Source organism: Eumetopias jubatus, unplaced genomic scaffold, assembly GCF_037043125.1.
Source record: "Eumetopias jubatus isolate StellerSeaLion01/CBP00866 unplaced genomic scaffold, mEumJub1_p1.0 scaffold_10, whole genome shotgun sequence".
Lineage (NCBI taxonomy): Eukaryota > Metazoa > Chordata > Mammalia > Carnivora > Otariidae > Eumetopias > Eumetopias jubatus.
In genome coordinates, this window is record NW_028274816.1 from 68916254 (window position 1) to 68931563 (window position 15310).

Sequence of the window (15310 nt, forward strand, 5' to 3'; positions counted from 1 at the left end):
TTCAAATCTTGTACGTGTTTCTATGAGCACCGTTCCCAACAGCCAAAATGTGGGAACAACACAAATGCCCATCAGCTGACCGGATGGACATGATGTGGTTCATCCACGGGATGGAGTATCGGTCACACGGACGAGTCACATGCTGACGCACGCTCGTGCGTGAGCCTTGCAGACGATATGCGAAGGCAGAGAAGCCAGACGGTAGGTCACAGGCTCTGTGATTCCATTTACATGGACTGTTCCAAAGAGGTAAAGCCACCAAGACAGAAAGTAGACTGGTGGTTGCCAAGGGCTGGGGGGCTGGGGATGAAAACACAAAGGCAGGGCCGTGACCCACCCCACCGTTCAGATGCTCCAAGAGCAACTGGTGTAACTGGAGGGTGTGGAGCCAGGAGTCCAAGAGTGAGGACTGTTCGTTTCTTCACCAGCCAACAATGCAACTCCTGGCAACTCACACCCGTTCCTGCTTATCTCCTAAATAAAGGCACGTGGTTACGTATCATTCACAGGGTTTTGTAAAGACACAAGGGACGAGGCCACCCCCACGCAGAGCGGAAGCATTCTGCATCTCGTATGGTCTCTCTGCTCTGCTCTGCGGGGCAAGCTGCTCGTGGGGCTGCGAGGAGAGGCCAAGAGGGCCAGAGGTCAGCGAGAGGTCCCTCGAGCCCTGGCTGGGGTCCGAGCCCGCCGCTTCTGCCACCGGTCACCAGTGCACCACACCCCCCAGAGCAGAGGGACAGGGTTCTTTATGAAGGCACACGAGCCGTGGGGTGTCCCGGCCACAGTGGCGTCTCGATAAAGACAAACAAAGCTTCTTCGATAGACACAATTTTAGAACAAGAGCCACGTTCTTGCATTACAACCTCTTTTCTCAGAATGTCCGCGAGCAGAGCCCCGTCCAGGCTGCCGGGAGCCTGGACCAGGAACGCCGGTCCCTCGAGGGGACTTTCAGAAGCCCCGGACGCCACAGCGCAGGCTGCGCCCACCCCGCTACTAAATGCTCCGTAGCACCAGCAGCGAGAAGCCCCAGGCCGGGGGCACCCGAGATGGCCTTCTCCTGAGAGCAGTGTGGATCCTGACTCCTGAGCCCAGCTAGGCCAGGCGCCAAACGCCACCGCTTTCCTCAAGGCCTCCAGGGCAGGGTAGGTCCTAGTGAAAACAGCTTATTCCCGAGAAGAAAGGGGCAGGTCCGAGGAAGCGGTCCTCCCTCCCCTCCCCTGCCTCATCTGTTCTGGGGACAGAAGGGACGGGTGTGTCCAGGCTGGTGGCAAAGGCTGCATTTCCGGGGTTTCTTGGGCATGGACCCCGTGTCCGTGGAACTGGCCCGGGCTCTTTTGCTTCTGGCCTCTGGCCCCTGGGTTATTTCTTTGCCTCTTGGCCAGGTCAGGGCTCCGAAAGTCCCTGTGGGAAGAATTAGGGAAAGGCTGAGTTCGGAACAGACACACCGAAGAGGCAGGAAGTCCAGGTCCGAGTGTTTGGTGGAGGGTGTCCCCCCAGCCCAGCACGGCCGCGTCCACTGCCAGGCCAGCCTCCCTTCCCTCCTGTCATCTTCCGTGGCCCCAAGGCCACTCCCTGAAGAACCCAGAGCCCTTGAAGGCCTGGGCCCACAATCACTATCCTGATGAAAAGGCCACTGTGGTCACTTCACGCATGTCCTCCTTCCGGAAGCAGAGGTCCAGCCAACGGGCCGGAGGCTGCTGGAGAAGCAGCGAAACCCGGCAGGCCCGTGACCAACCACCTGCTCCCCACCTCCCATGCAAGTTAACTGAGTTCTGGATTCTTCCAGGCCTCAAACAGGCCTCTTAATTCTGACTTCCCTGGCACCCAGGACAAGAGATCAGCTGGCCTGGAGGTCAGACACCGCTTCCTTCCAACAGGGCGACAAGGGGCCTGTGCACGCCTGAAGCGTGTGCAGGGCTGGACCACCGCTCCTCACACACTTCCAGCGTGAGCCTGTTGCTGTAGTGGCTGTCTCCGGCCCCCCTCCGCCACCGGTAGCCAGCCCGGTGCCTTACCGAGCCTTCTGGGTTCTTCCTGTACGTGCGAGCTGGCAACCCCGTGTATCAGAATCATAGGCTGAGACTACCTAACTCTTTTTACAAGACAGGAACCCCAAGAAAGGAGAGCAAGTGCCCATGTTACTGAGGAAACCATGAGGCTGTGAGGCCAAGCCCTCTGCTCAAGGTTCCACAGGCAGGCTCGGGGCCTGGCTCTGCCCGACAACAGAGCTCCCACCAGGCCTTTCGGCCATGCTCGCACATGAGCTAAGCTTCTGCTGTGCACTGGGGCGGCAGGGGCTGTTTCCAGGGGCCTCCGGGGGCATTATCCACCTGGCTCCAATGTCTGGGGGGCAATTCTCAACACACCCGGTTTTGGGGCACCGGGCCCAAGCCGTGTAAGCCTAAGCGGGTTCCTAGACATCCCCGGGGCCAGGCTCCGCGTTTGAAGGAAGGCGGCCAACGACGAGGACCTCGCGAGCCTACGGAGGCTAGAGGAGCCCAGGGCTGTGGGGTCAGGCCGACCTCGGGCCGCGTGGCTGTGTGACCCCGAGCAGGGGCAGCTCCTTTAACCTGGGCCTCCGCGGCCTCACAGGGCTCAGCCGACAGACGCGAAGACAGACGGTGTACTTGGCACAGCGCCGGGCACGCGGCGGGCTGCTCTGAGAGCCGCACCAGCCTTTCCTCTGGAACCTCCAGGCCCCACCACTGCCCTCCTCCCTCCCTCTGCTGCCCGGGTCTCCGAGGTGGAGACCACCCCACAAACCCGAGCCCGGGGCCCGGGTGCCCTGCCTCACCTGGGGCCACGTTCTCGTCCACCCACTGGAAGAAGCCACACTGCTGCTCTCTGGGCTTGGCGCACGTGTGGAACTGGCGGCCCTTGTTGGGCCCGTCCTTCTGCACGGTGCGGGTGACAGCGGGCTGGCTGCAAAGGCAGGACATGCCCCCGCCGCCATCCTCATCTCCGGGTCGGCCGGACCCGCCCCGGTGGTCCCCCGTGGCAGGCGGGCGGCCCAGTGAGCCGCCGGTGGGTCTCGACGTGGAGGAGGGCGGCCCCCCGGCTGCCGAGGGGCTGCTGTCGGCCCACAGGAAGAAGCTGCAGCCGTTGCCGTTGCACTTATAGAACTGGCGGCCCTGGTTGGGGCCCTCCTTCCGCACGGTGAGCAGCACGGCCTCCTGGCCGCAGTTGCAGGTCACCGAGTTGCTGCCCCCGGCGGCGGCGGCGGCAGCGGGTGGGGGAAGCATCTGGGGGGCGCTGGCCATTCTATTCAGGGACTGGCTAGCCTGCAGGTAGTTAGAGGGCTGACTGGCTGGCTGGGAAGGTCTGGGGGGCCCCCGTGAGAACCTCAGGTCCAAGATCTCCCGCAGCATCTCGTCGCATCCACCGATGCAGCCGACAAACTCCAAGGGCATGGTCGGGGGAAGGCTGCCACGTTTAAACTTTAACTTCAACCTAGCGAGGCCAGAAGATGAGAGAAAGCCTTACTACTAGCTGCAAGCATCTCCTCCTCGTCTGCAGAGGGCTACACCCACCCTGGGCCTCCCCTCGGCACCCCCGCACCTCAGGAGCCCGTGCCAGGCACCTGCCAGCCACAAGCCCCTCTGGGTGTCATGAGAGCTCAGAGTGGCAGACAGAAGAAATCTGAAACCCCGATTAATCTCCCAAACACAGAAGCTGCATGGTGCCTGGGTGGCTCAATCGCTTAAGCGTCTGCCTTCCGCTCAGGTCACGATCCCAGGGTCCTGGGATCGAACCCGATGTCGGGCTCCCTGCTCAGTGGGGACCCTGCTTCTCCCTCTTCCTCTGCCCCTCCCCTCTGCTCATGCTCTTGCTCCCTCTCAAATAAATAAATAAAACCTTAAAAAACAAAAACACAGAAACCTCGGAAAGGTTCACCTCTTTTTTTTTTTTTAAGATTTATTTATTTATTTGAGACAGAGAGAATGAGAGAGAGAGAGCACATGAGAGGGGGGAGGGTCAGAGGGAGAAGCAGACTCCCTGCTGAGTGGGGAGCCCGATGCGGGACTCGATCCAGGGACTCCAGGATCATGACCTGAGCCGAAGGCAGTCGCTTAACCAACTGTGCCACCCAGGCGCCCAAGGTTCACCTCTTATAACCAGTGGTTCTTGGGCCCCTGGACGCTGCTGGTGAGGTCAGAACTATTTCGTAACAAGGCTAGGAAGTTACGTCTGTTGTGCTCTCATCCTCCCACGTCGTGTGCGTGAGTTTGCCAGCGGCTACAGCCCACACAACCAGCCCAGCAGATTGACTGGGAGCAGACACCAGAGTCCAGCTCTATCGAGCCGGACGTTAGACTCACAAAAATGGAAAACAACGCGTTTTCTTTCTGTTTTCTGCTTTGCAAATAGGCATTTTCTTCTTACCTTTTTGCTTTACAAATATGTAAAAATATGCTATTTATCTTAGCATGCAGTGTATCTACTGTAAAATTAACAAGTACATTTTTAAAACGTCTCCACTTCAATTCAGAATATGGTAATACTGATAAACTTAACCCACAATGAAAGCTCTTTGGGTGCCTTCCTCAATGATTTTTAAGAGTGTAGGGGTCCTCTGACCAAAAGGTTTGAGGACCAGTTCTACCCAAGGGCTCTGGGCTTTTGGGAGGAGCTTGGAAACGCTATCCGACACTGGAATATTCACTTCCCCACACTCTGCTGGGCAGCAATCTAGTGGGAATGGGAAGGGAAAGGGTGCCTTCATGGTTCTTCAGGTGCATGGAGGGCTCCTCCCAAGCTGCCCCGGAACCTGCCCTCAGGCCCGTGGCTTCTACACCACAAAGGCAAGGGTGGGACACAAGCCGATTCAGGACCACCAACCCAGCTGCTGCTGAGCAGGGCGAGCACGCCCCAGCCTCGCAGGGGCCCAGCTCACCTGTAAACAGGGTGCGGCTGACACACTGGACACACACTCTCGTCCCTGCTGGCCTCCAGCACAGAGTCCGGGAACCACACGGCCGATCGGCATTCTGGGAAGCCCGTGCAGCTGAGGTAGAACCTGGAGAGGGAGCACAGGGAGCAGGGTCGGGCAGAAGCTACCAGACTGCAGGAAATACACATTCCTGGGCTGTCGTCCATCTGGCAAAGAAGATTTTCTCCGGCTGATTAAAGGAGACATTCACTTTTCTGGAGGACACATAAATGGATACACAGTCGCTGGTACTGAATGACTGAGAAAAACTGGCCTGCATTTATTTCTCATCTCCCTAAGAAAAAGAAACTGCTACTGCCGACTCTGCTTTCTACTTAGAAACCACCAACCCACTGACCAACTCCTGGGCCACGGCAAGGACCAGTCCCGAGGGCTCTGCTCAGCCTCCGCTCAGGCTCCGCTCAGGCTCCAGGCTGTGTGCTCTCAGATGCTCCCTGACTTCTCCACACAACAACCCTGATGGGGACAAGCAGCAGCCTCGGTTCACAGTGGGGCAAACAGGCAGGGGGTGGTCTGGAAACCTGCCCAAGGATGCACGTGCAGTGAGTGGGGGTGCTGGGAAGAGAACCCTAGCTGTCTGATGAAAGAGTCTTTACTCCTGACACCTGCACCACGTCGTCGGCCAACAGTTCTTTACGGCTTCCAGTCACGGAACTTTAGAGCCAGAAAAGCCAATGGGAACACAATTTACAACGTCCTCTGAGCATGCCTGGGTATGACTGGATCAGGGGAAAGCCAACCAACCAAACCTCAAACCCCAATTATTCAAATAGCAAATCCACAAACTCAGAAATGGAAACTGTCAGATAACCCTTGGAGTGGTAAATTCCACAGGACGATCTCTAGACCTCCCCGGGTGACCCAAGCACTTGGAGCATTTGAGAGTATCCTGCACTGGGCTAAGCCCACCCTGGCACTGGCTTCTGTGTTTGTGGGCAACCCAAGTCCCAGATCAGGCCCATTAACCTCTGGTTTCTGAGAGCCAGGCTGGCCTTCTCTGTGCCCGGGCCAGGGATGGGTCAGTAGTCGGGGAACCCACGGGGGTCGGAGGAATGAAGGACCTGGGATCAAATTCTGCTTTTCCTGACCCCAGGGCTGGACTTTGGAGACATTTCACCAAATCCTCACCCTTCCCACGGTAGATACCACTGATCTAGGCTTATGGAAAAGAAAACTAGGGCTCAGTAGCTAATGTAACCTGTTTTGGGGCACAAAACTTGTGTATGTGGCAGAAGTGGGATTTGAACTCAGACCCAGCTGGTTCCTCAGCACCTGCTTCTCCACCATCATCCACACGGTGGGTGGGCGATGTCCTATCCACAAGGGACATGGCAGCGCCATCATCCCCCACCTCCTCTGAATCCCAGAGCACTTCACATCTCCAAGGCCAGGTCCCTGTCAGCTACCATTCTATCTCCAATACCTAGTCCAGGGGTCGGCAACAGTAGGACCGCCTTTAAATAATGATGCAGAAATGCAATGACAGGGCCTTGCAGAGAGTGTCCAGCTAACCCAGCAAGTGCTGGGTAAGCAGATGTATGGTGCAAGTAGGGCACTGACCCGCCATTCTTCTTGGTCTTGAGGACCATGTCCTTGTTGCACTGTGGACACTTCTTGATGGGCTCTGGCATGCTCGGGTAGATGGCTTCTTGCTGGGCCACCTCTGCCCCTTCCCCAAAGTACTGGGCTAACGCCTCATCCAATCTGAAGAAAGAGCAAAACATTCACAATATTCTTTGTTGTTTTTTTTTTTTTTTTAAGATTTTATTTATTGGGACGCCTGGGTGGCTCAGTCGGTTAAGCGTCTGCCTTCGGCTCAGGTCACGATCTCAGGGTCCTGGGATTATGACCTGAGGCGAAGGCAGACGCTTAACCGACTAAGCCACCCAGGTATCCCTACAATATTTTAATTTAATTTAATTTATTTATTTGACACAGAGCAAGAGAGACAGAGAGCAAGCACAAGCAGGGGGAACGGCAGGCAGGGGAGAAGCAGGCTCCCTGCTGAGCAAGGAGCCCGATGCGGGATTTGATCCCAGGACCCCGGGATCATGACCCAAGCCGAAGGCAGCCGCCCAACTGACTGAGCCACCCAGGCGCCACCCCCCTACAATATTCTTACGTGCACACAAGGTGAATGTGACCGGGGCACAGGGGGCTGCTCCCCACAGGCCTGATGCAGAGAACAGAGGTTGGCCAAGCAGCCCTGGCTCCTCTCTGGCTCCCAGCAGCTCCCAGGAGGGATCCAGCTACAGGCAGGTACTTCTGCCTTGTCGCTGGCCTCACATCAAACTGCACAGGGTCCCTGCACACACTCCAGAAGTGTCTGTCTGGGTTTGCATTTAAACTAGCTCATCCGTTCCCCTCCCCGGCCTTTTTTTAAAGATTTGGGCACACCTGGGTGGCTCAGTCGGTTGAGCGTCTGACTCTTGATTTCGGCTCAGGTCATGATCTCAGGGTTGTGGGATTGAGCCCCATGTCAGGTTCTGCGCTCAGCATGGAGTCTGCTTAAAATTCTCTCTCTCCTTCTGTCCCTCCCCCAACTTGCATGCACGCTTGAGCACACTCTCTCTCTCTCTAAAAATAAATTTAAGTAATCTCTACACCCAACACGGGGCTTGAACTCAATCCCGAGATCTAGAGTTACATGTTCTACCGACTAAAGCCGGCCAGGCGCCCCAGCTCATCCATTTCTTTCCCGAGTTGGCATGAGGCAGAAAAGGTGTATTTTCCTAACAACATGCCCACACACTGCTTGCTACGTGACCACCTCCAAATACTCCATAGAACAAATGTGTCAGACAGCAGCACTGAATTTACGGACACGGGATTGTGTGCCTGTTAACTTGAGACAGAATTAAAATCCAGAGAATGGCATCTCTAAAGCCAACAGCCTGGAATAACTGGCCCAGATTTTTCTGCTTACTGTTTCCAGGCTGACAAAGCTCTACAGAAGGAACAGAACTCAGGAGGAAAACCCGAAGGGGGAGGAGCTGCATGTGAACATCCCTGCCAAGCACGACACCCCTGCAGAAGGCGAACTGGCCTGGGGGACGTTTAAGCACCCGCGGGCACACGTTACAAGGAACAAGGAGGCACACCCCCTGCTTTCTGCTGAATCTTCCCCCGCTCTCACTGCTCAGGGAAAGGTCACAGCGCAGGAGGCAGAACTAAATGACCTCACATGCAGGCAAGCAGGGTCTGGACTCACTTCTTAGCCTTGGCCACTGCTTCAATGAAAACCTGCTTGTATTTCTGGACTTGCTGCCTTAGAACCACCCACTTGTCCTTCTTGCCTTCACAGATCAGCTTCAGGTCAGCTTCCAGCTCGGCCCGGAGGTCAGGCTTGGACATCTCATAGCCCATGGAGTCATAACCTGCAGGGAGAAGAGCAGTGTTCCGAGGGGCCCCACACGGCACCCCCGGGGGCTTCAGCCGCTCGGCTCTGCAACCACCCACCTCGAACTCCTCCCGCTTACCTTCCACGAGCCCCATGCCCAGATGCCCTGGGAGAAACCGCTTGTCTGCCGTGAGCCCGACATACATCCGGGCTTTGATTGTCTCGATGTGCTCCGCGTGAGTGGCATCGGTCCCTGAAAGCCACTTCCGGTTACTCAGCGTGATGCAGACATCCCCCCGCTCTCCCACAGGCACCTTCCCCTGCCTGGACTCCTCATTCTCGGTAAGACACCTGCACTTGCATCAGGCCCACACCAGCTTTGAGACCCCTCCAAGTCTTTCTCCTCTGCTCCACGTGGCAGAGCCACAGCTGGAGCCCACATCACAAACTCTGCATCAGGGCAAAGTGCTCAGTCTCCACCTTTCTGGTCGCGTCCTCCACCCAACCCATTTCTCATGCTGTGGCCAAAGGGATCTTTGCAAATGGAGCTCTGTCATCAAGGAGATGCAACTCAAAACCACAAAGAAATACCACACTTCACACCCACTTGGTGTGAAGCATCACCAAAAAGCAAAGAACAAATGTTGGTGAGAACTCGGAGAAACCTGAACCCTCACACGTGGCCGGTGGAACGTGAAATGCGGCAGCCGCCGTGGAGATCAGTCCGGAGGTTCCTCAAAAGGTAAACACAAGAGTGACCACAGGACCCAGCAATTCTCCTAGGTATCTACGCAGGGGAACCGCAAACCCGTCCGCCCACAAACCTGTGTACAAATGTGCGCTGCAACATTATTCACAATTGCCCCAAACCAGAAATGCCCTGAATTCCACCAACTGATGAATGGATAAACTGTGGTCTCTGCACACAATGGAACAGTACAGGGAACGGAAAGGACGCAAGTACTGACTCGCGCTACAATGTGGACGAGCCTTGAGAACTCGCGAAGTGACAGAATCCGTTACAAAAGGCCACTCGCTTTATCATTCTACGTATTCAAACTGTGTAAAACATGCCAATCTACTGAGTCAGAGAGGTTAGTGAGTGCCCAGGGCTGGAGGGATGGAGGGGAGCGGGAATGGGGTGAGACTGCTAAGGGGTATGGCATTTCTTTCTGAGGCGGTGAAAACGTTCTAGAATTGAGTAAGGTGATAGCTGCGTGATTTTGTGACTATACTAAACATCTTAAATCAGTTCGTGAATTATGTCTCAACAGTGCCGCTAACGTTTTTAAGAAATGCAGCTCTTTGCTCCTTTCCTCAGAAATCTTAAATGGCTCTCTGCGAGCCACAGGCCCACACCCAAGCCCCTCAGGCCAGCGTGCCAGGCCCTGCAGTTGGGCTCCAATCACCTTTCCGGCCTCACCTTCCGTGACCACCCCGTCTGCTCCCCGCCACAGGGCCACGTGCTTCCCAGGCGCTTTGTGCTCCCTCATGCTCCGCCTGTGCTAGCCTTGTCTCGCTCCCTGGGAACTCTTACTGTAAGGTTTTAAGGCCCCTGCCCGATCTCTGCAGAACCAGCAGGCTGTGTTTATGTGTTGCTTTGATTTGTTTCTCCTGCTAGATGAGCCCTCGACGGGCACGATGGATGCCTAGGCCTTATTCCTCGCTGTGTCCCCAGGGCCAAGACCGAGGTCTGGCTCCCGTGAGCGTCACATTTGTAATGAGTACATCCTGAGCGGTGCACAAACTCTAATTTGACTTAAGCCGACAGGCTTTCTGGATAGCACGACAACGGCCAGTGGACTCCAGGAGGGGCCCTTCTTCAGAAGTCACGGAACTACAAAAGCCACTGGGTAGTGAGGTGGCCGTCCGTGCCCCCCGGGGAATGGCCTGCTGCTGGAACACGCCCAGGGAGCTCTACTTCTTCTTCCTGCCACTTCTCTCTCCATCACGCCACTGCCCTTCTGAACTGGGTTTGCCAGAGACGATCCTCAGAGTCGTGATGAAATGGACGAGGGGGCAGCAGACCTGCCTGTAAACCCAGGGCCACGGAACCTATCGGGAAAACCAATTCTGGCCCAATCTCTTGTTTAAACTCATTTCGGTGCCTAAACAATTAGGGGAAACGCTGTAACGAAAACTCAGAGCACGGCCACCTGTGGCTGGCTGCAGGGTGGCCAACCCAGATGCCGCCGGGGCCTGGCATGGAATGAGTGGTGAGCAAAGCCAAATGAGAAGAGACAGCTGCCTCCCAGTTCAAACGACTGCTTCGTTTGAAGCAGGGAAGGCTTGGGCTGCTAGACCGCCCGACACTTCGCAAGACGAAGACACAGACGTTCATGTGGAATCTCTCAAGTTTTGAATGTTGGTACCTTATTCAAAATAAAAACAAACCCCTGTGTGGGCCAAAAATCCTGAGTCCACGGCCAGGACCTGGCCAGGGTGCTCCCAGTCTAGACGCCCCTGAGTTCTGGGACACATCTATGTCCTGATCCGGCTGGGGTGGAGCAGAGGTTAAGAGCCTAAGTGTGGACTTATTCAGACCAAGGCTTTAATCACTCGCGCAATGGAGCACCTGGGTGGCTCAGTGGGTTGTCCGACTCTTGATTTTGGCTCAGGTCATGATCTCTGGGTCATGGGATAGAGCCCCACGTCGGGCTCCGCGCTGAGTGGAGTCTGCTTGGGATTCTCTCCCTCTGCCCCCTGCCCCCACTCTCTCTAAAATACATAAAGTAAATCTTAAAAAAAAAAAACAAAAAAAACCTCACACACCTCATGGCCTCGGGCAAGTTCTGAACTTCTCTATGCCTCCCTTCAGCTATACAGGGGGTCAGGAGGACACCCACGGCACAGCTGTCCCGAGACCAGAAGAGGTACGAGAGCTGGTTACCACGACGACAGGCTACTGACCAATGCCGTGCTTTTCCATGAGGGCGATGAGGTCGGCTTCAGTGAGCAGCTGGGGTGGGCTGGTCTCCCCGTCCACCATCTCCACAGTGCTGGGCTGGAAGCAGGCGCCTCTCTCGTAGACAGGGAGGGTCTACACGGAGAAGCAGAGGCACTGGTCCGATCATTCCGCGCGGCACTGGGGCAAAAGACAACTGCCATTTTGAAGCGCGTGGCCCTGTTCCGGCGGGTGGCATGAGGTTCGGGAACATGACTGTCTTCCCCTCTCCCCAAGGCCCACGGAGAACGTGAACTCTGACCTCTGACTGGGCCTGCGCTTTATTACCTTGTCACTCCAGTGGTCATACGGGTACACGTCCAGATAGTTTCGGGCCAAAATCATGAGGCCGTGGGCCACGAAGCGTTCCTGAGCAATGTCGATCTCCACGGTGGTCTCCTGCCCCTGAGCATCCTGGGAGCAGCAAGCCAGGAAATGCCGCACGATGAACTCATATAGTCGCTGCTCATCTCCCTAGGAAGACAAGAGAAGAGTCTGCAACTCCCTGCAGAATATTACTGCCCAAGGACCACAGCCTCACCGGAAGTCTGACCTGGTTTAGGCCACCTTTCAGCCTCGAGTTCTGCACAGAAGAGGGCACGTGGCTCCTGTAGGTTCTGCACCCACACGGAGTGCCAGGCAAACATGTTTTTTGACGTAAACCCAGGCAAAGGAGAAAACGAGGTAAAAGCATAACAGCTAACAAGAGACCCCTTGTATACAAGACACAGGGAAGTTGTAGCCGGCAGCCCCGGCTCCCAGGGTTTGTGGTGATTTTCTACCAAGTAAGTAATCAAGGATCTAGTGAGCCTCGATCTGTCAAAAGCCCCTAAGACACTCATACTCATAGCCAGTAATTCTCCTTCTAAGAACGGATCCCAAGGAAATAGTGGGAGGCGCACACAAACACTGACACAAACGTTAACTGTCATCATGTGTCAGAAAGTTGGGGGCAATTTATTCTTAAAAAACACATTTGGCAAAATAAATTATGGTATATCTACGCAGTCATTAGGTGTCGTACTTGAAAATATTTCAGCATATGGGGAAACGGCAAATGTTTCTTCCTTATAATCTTTTGAATTTCCTAAATTGCCTGAAACGAACATATATCACATTTAAATCCAGAGAAGAACAGTATGTATTAATAAAAGAAGGAAACAAAGACCAGGCAGGATTTAGCTTTGCAATAAGCCTGCAAACAAGCCCAACCAGCTTGGCCTCACAGAGTGCATCCCCCAGCTGAGGAAGGCTGGCACCAGGTGAGATGCCTGAGCTTTCTCAGGGCTGCCTCAAAGCCCTGCCGCCCCTAGACCACGACAGGAGGCCAGTGTCAGGGTGTCACCGCCTCAGGATGGCAATGGAACCCGGTCCAGTCTGGGGAGGCCCCATGGGGGCTGTGCAAAGGCACAGGGAAGGTGAACTGCCCAGCCAAGTGTGGAGGGTCTGACAGAGCGGGAAGTGGGGCTGGACAGAGTGGAGCCCAACCTGGGGGGAGGGAGGGGGCTCATGGAAGCCAAGCAAGATGGTGAAGCAAGAGAATTTTGACATGACATCTCTTTGCTAAAATGGAAGAGCTATTTCAAAATCAATCAGTTCCTAAAGTAAGAGCTCGCAGAGTACATTCAAGTGCTACTAACCCCTTGCTTCCCCCTGGGTTCCAGGAGGCAGGGTTAGGGAAACCGACCTGCAAGCTGTCGGTGTATTTGGTGGGGTGGATGGGAGGGTGAGCTTGGTCAGACTTGTTCCCGTTGCGTGGAGTGGGGCCACCCCGCTCTAGAATGCTCTGGGCGAAGGCCCCCCAGCGTGGATCCAGGGTCTGCTGTTCCACCAGCACGGTCAGGTTCAAGTCTTTGGGGAAGATGTTTGTTTCAGTACGAGGATAGCTGATGTACCTAGAACAAAGGCAAACAAAGAGAAAAAGAAACTGTTATAATTGCTCTAGAAACAGCTGAATTAGACTGGAAACCCCCGGAAACACCTGTCATGCCCCATTGGCCTTTGCCGGCTCAACGGAAGGCAACCTAGCTTCCCTCTGCTGAGGAAGGTTCTCACATGGGACCCACAATGGGGTGAGCAACAGTAGTCTCGCTGGCTGAGACGCTCCGAGAAGCCAGAGCGTAAGTGAGGGGGCAGCACCGGGCGGGACACACTCCCACTAGGCCTGCCAGCACCTGTGTGGCCGGGGACACAGCCCCGGCCCGATCCCTCATCACTCTGCCAGTGACCCCCACAGCCTTGACAGCGGCAACAGAGCATGCTTCTACGACTTCGCTTCGAGCACAGAAAGAATAATGCTGGGGGGGAGCGCCTGGGTGGCTCCATCAGTTAAGCATCTGCCTTTGGCTCAGGTCATGATCTCAGGGCCCTGGGATCAAGTTCCAGGTCGGGCTCCCTGCTCAGCAGGGAATCTGCTTCTTCCTCTGCCCCTCCGCTCGCCCCCCTCTCTCTCAAATAATAAAATCTTGAAAAAAAATTAAAAAATAAATGCTAAAAAAAAACAAAGAAAGAATAATGCTGCCTAATAAACCATAATGTGGACCCTCCATGTAATTTAACATTTTTTTTTTTTTGGCCGCTTAAACAGCATGAATGAGATAATTTACATTCCTGTTTCCGTACAAGTCTTCAAAACCCACTGCATATTTTACACTTATAGCACGTCCCAAATTTCAAGTGTTCAACAGTCCCCTGTGGTGAGCGGCTGCCAGCCACACTGGTTGTGTGGACCACAACTGTCCCTAGATGGTTTACGATGGCAAACGACTCCCAAAGGTGCTGTGTGCCACCTGCCAAGGCCCTGGGGGCAGCTGCTGAGAGGCCAACAGTGGGATGTGAATTCACTCTATGGGCTCTTATTTTAGGAAGTGATTTCGAAATGCCTTTTCCATATCAGAAAAGTCAGTGTCGGGGCGCCTGGGTGGCTCAGTCGTTGAGCATCTGCCTTCGACTTGGGTCATGATCGCAGGGTCCTGGGATCGAGCCCCGCAGCGGGCTCCCTGCTCGGCGGGAAGCCTGCTTCTCCCACTCCCCCTCCCTCTTCTTGTGTTCCCTCTCGCTGTGTCTCTCTCTGTCAAATAAATAAATAGAATCTTAAAAAAAGAAAAGAAAAGAAAAGTGTCAAAATTCTTCTACTTCAGAGTTCAGGTGATGTCTAGACAGTCTGTGTTTTCCCGTAAGATCTAAAATGTTTTGCCCTGGGGCCCCTGGCTGGCTCAGTGGGTGACTGTGTGACTCTTGATCTTGGGGTTGTAAGTTCGGGCCCCACGTTGGGTGTAGAGATTCCTTAAATAAAATAAAATGGGGCTCCTGGTGGCTCAGTCAGTTAAGTGTCTGACTCTTGATTTTGGCTCAGATCATCATCTCAGGGGTGTGAGATCGAGCCCCGTGTTGGGCTCCATGCTGAGTGTGGAGCCTGTTTAAGATTCTCGCTCTCCTGGGGTGCCTGGGTGGCTCAGTTGTTAAGTGTCTGCCTTCGGCTCAGGTCATGATCCCAGGGTCCTGGGATCGAGCCCCATATCAGACTCCCTGCTCTTCGAGAAGCCTCCTTCTCCCTCTCCCACTCCCTTTGCCCGTGTTCCCTCTCTTGCTATGTCTCTGTCAACTAATAAAATCTTAAAAAAAAAAAAAAGATTCTCGCTCTCCCTCTACGTCCCCTCTCTCAAAATAAATAAATAAAATAAAGTATTTCACCCTGACAAAGATGCACTGAATTCTATTCCCAAATGTGGAATATTTACCCTTGAGTGTAGAGCTTTTCGGCAATCCTCATGGTTTCTTTAGCATTTATTCTCAACTTCCGAGAAGCCAGCTTCTCAAGCTCCTGTTAAATGTGTCACAGGCAAGTTAGGGTGTAGTGCAGGAGTCAGAGGGCACAACACGGCCACACAACTCATCTTCACAAATGTCTGGCCCCTGTCACTCCAGCTGCTGTCACACAGAGGGGAAAAGGCTGTGCTGAGGAAAGCTTTCTGGGCCTGCCGGGCAGGGACAGGGGTAGATCTGATGGGCAGAAGCAAGAATCACCTGGGGAGGCAACAGATTCCCGGACCCTGAGCACTGGGGTTTTTCTGAC

The 15310-nt window shown here is 54.7% G+C and overlaps 1 protein-coding gene across 1 annotated transcript in view; it reads right to left on the reverse strand.

The window, feature by feature from the left end:
* The window catches only part of TOP3A (DNA topoisomerase III alpha), a 27258-nt gene continuing 11948 nt past the window's right edge, over positions 1-15310 (reverse strand). Inside the window, exons 10-19 of the mRNA XM_028089533.2 lie at positions 14976-15058; positions 12923-13130; positions 11524-11709; positions 11202-11331; positions 8431-8544; positions 8163-8328; positions 6512-6655; positions 4895-5017; positions 2795-3450; positions 1-1401 (exon numbers count right to left, since the gene is read on the reverse strand). Coding sequence (XP_027945334.1) covers positions 1223-1401; positions 2795-3450; positions 4895-5017; positions 6512-6655; positions 8163-8328; positions 8431-8544; positions 11202-11331; positions 11524-11709; positions 12923-13130; positions 14976-15058 — 1989 coding nt within the window. The 3' untranslated portion in view covers positions 1-1222. The remainder of the gene's footprint in view (positions 1402-2794; positions 3451-4894; positions 5018-6511; positions 6656-8162; positions 8329-8430; positions 8545-11201; positions 11332-11523; positions 11710-12922; positions 13131-14975; positions 15059-15310) is intronic.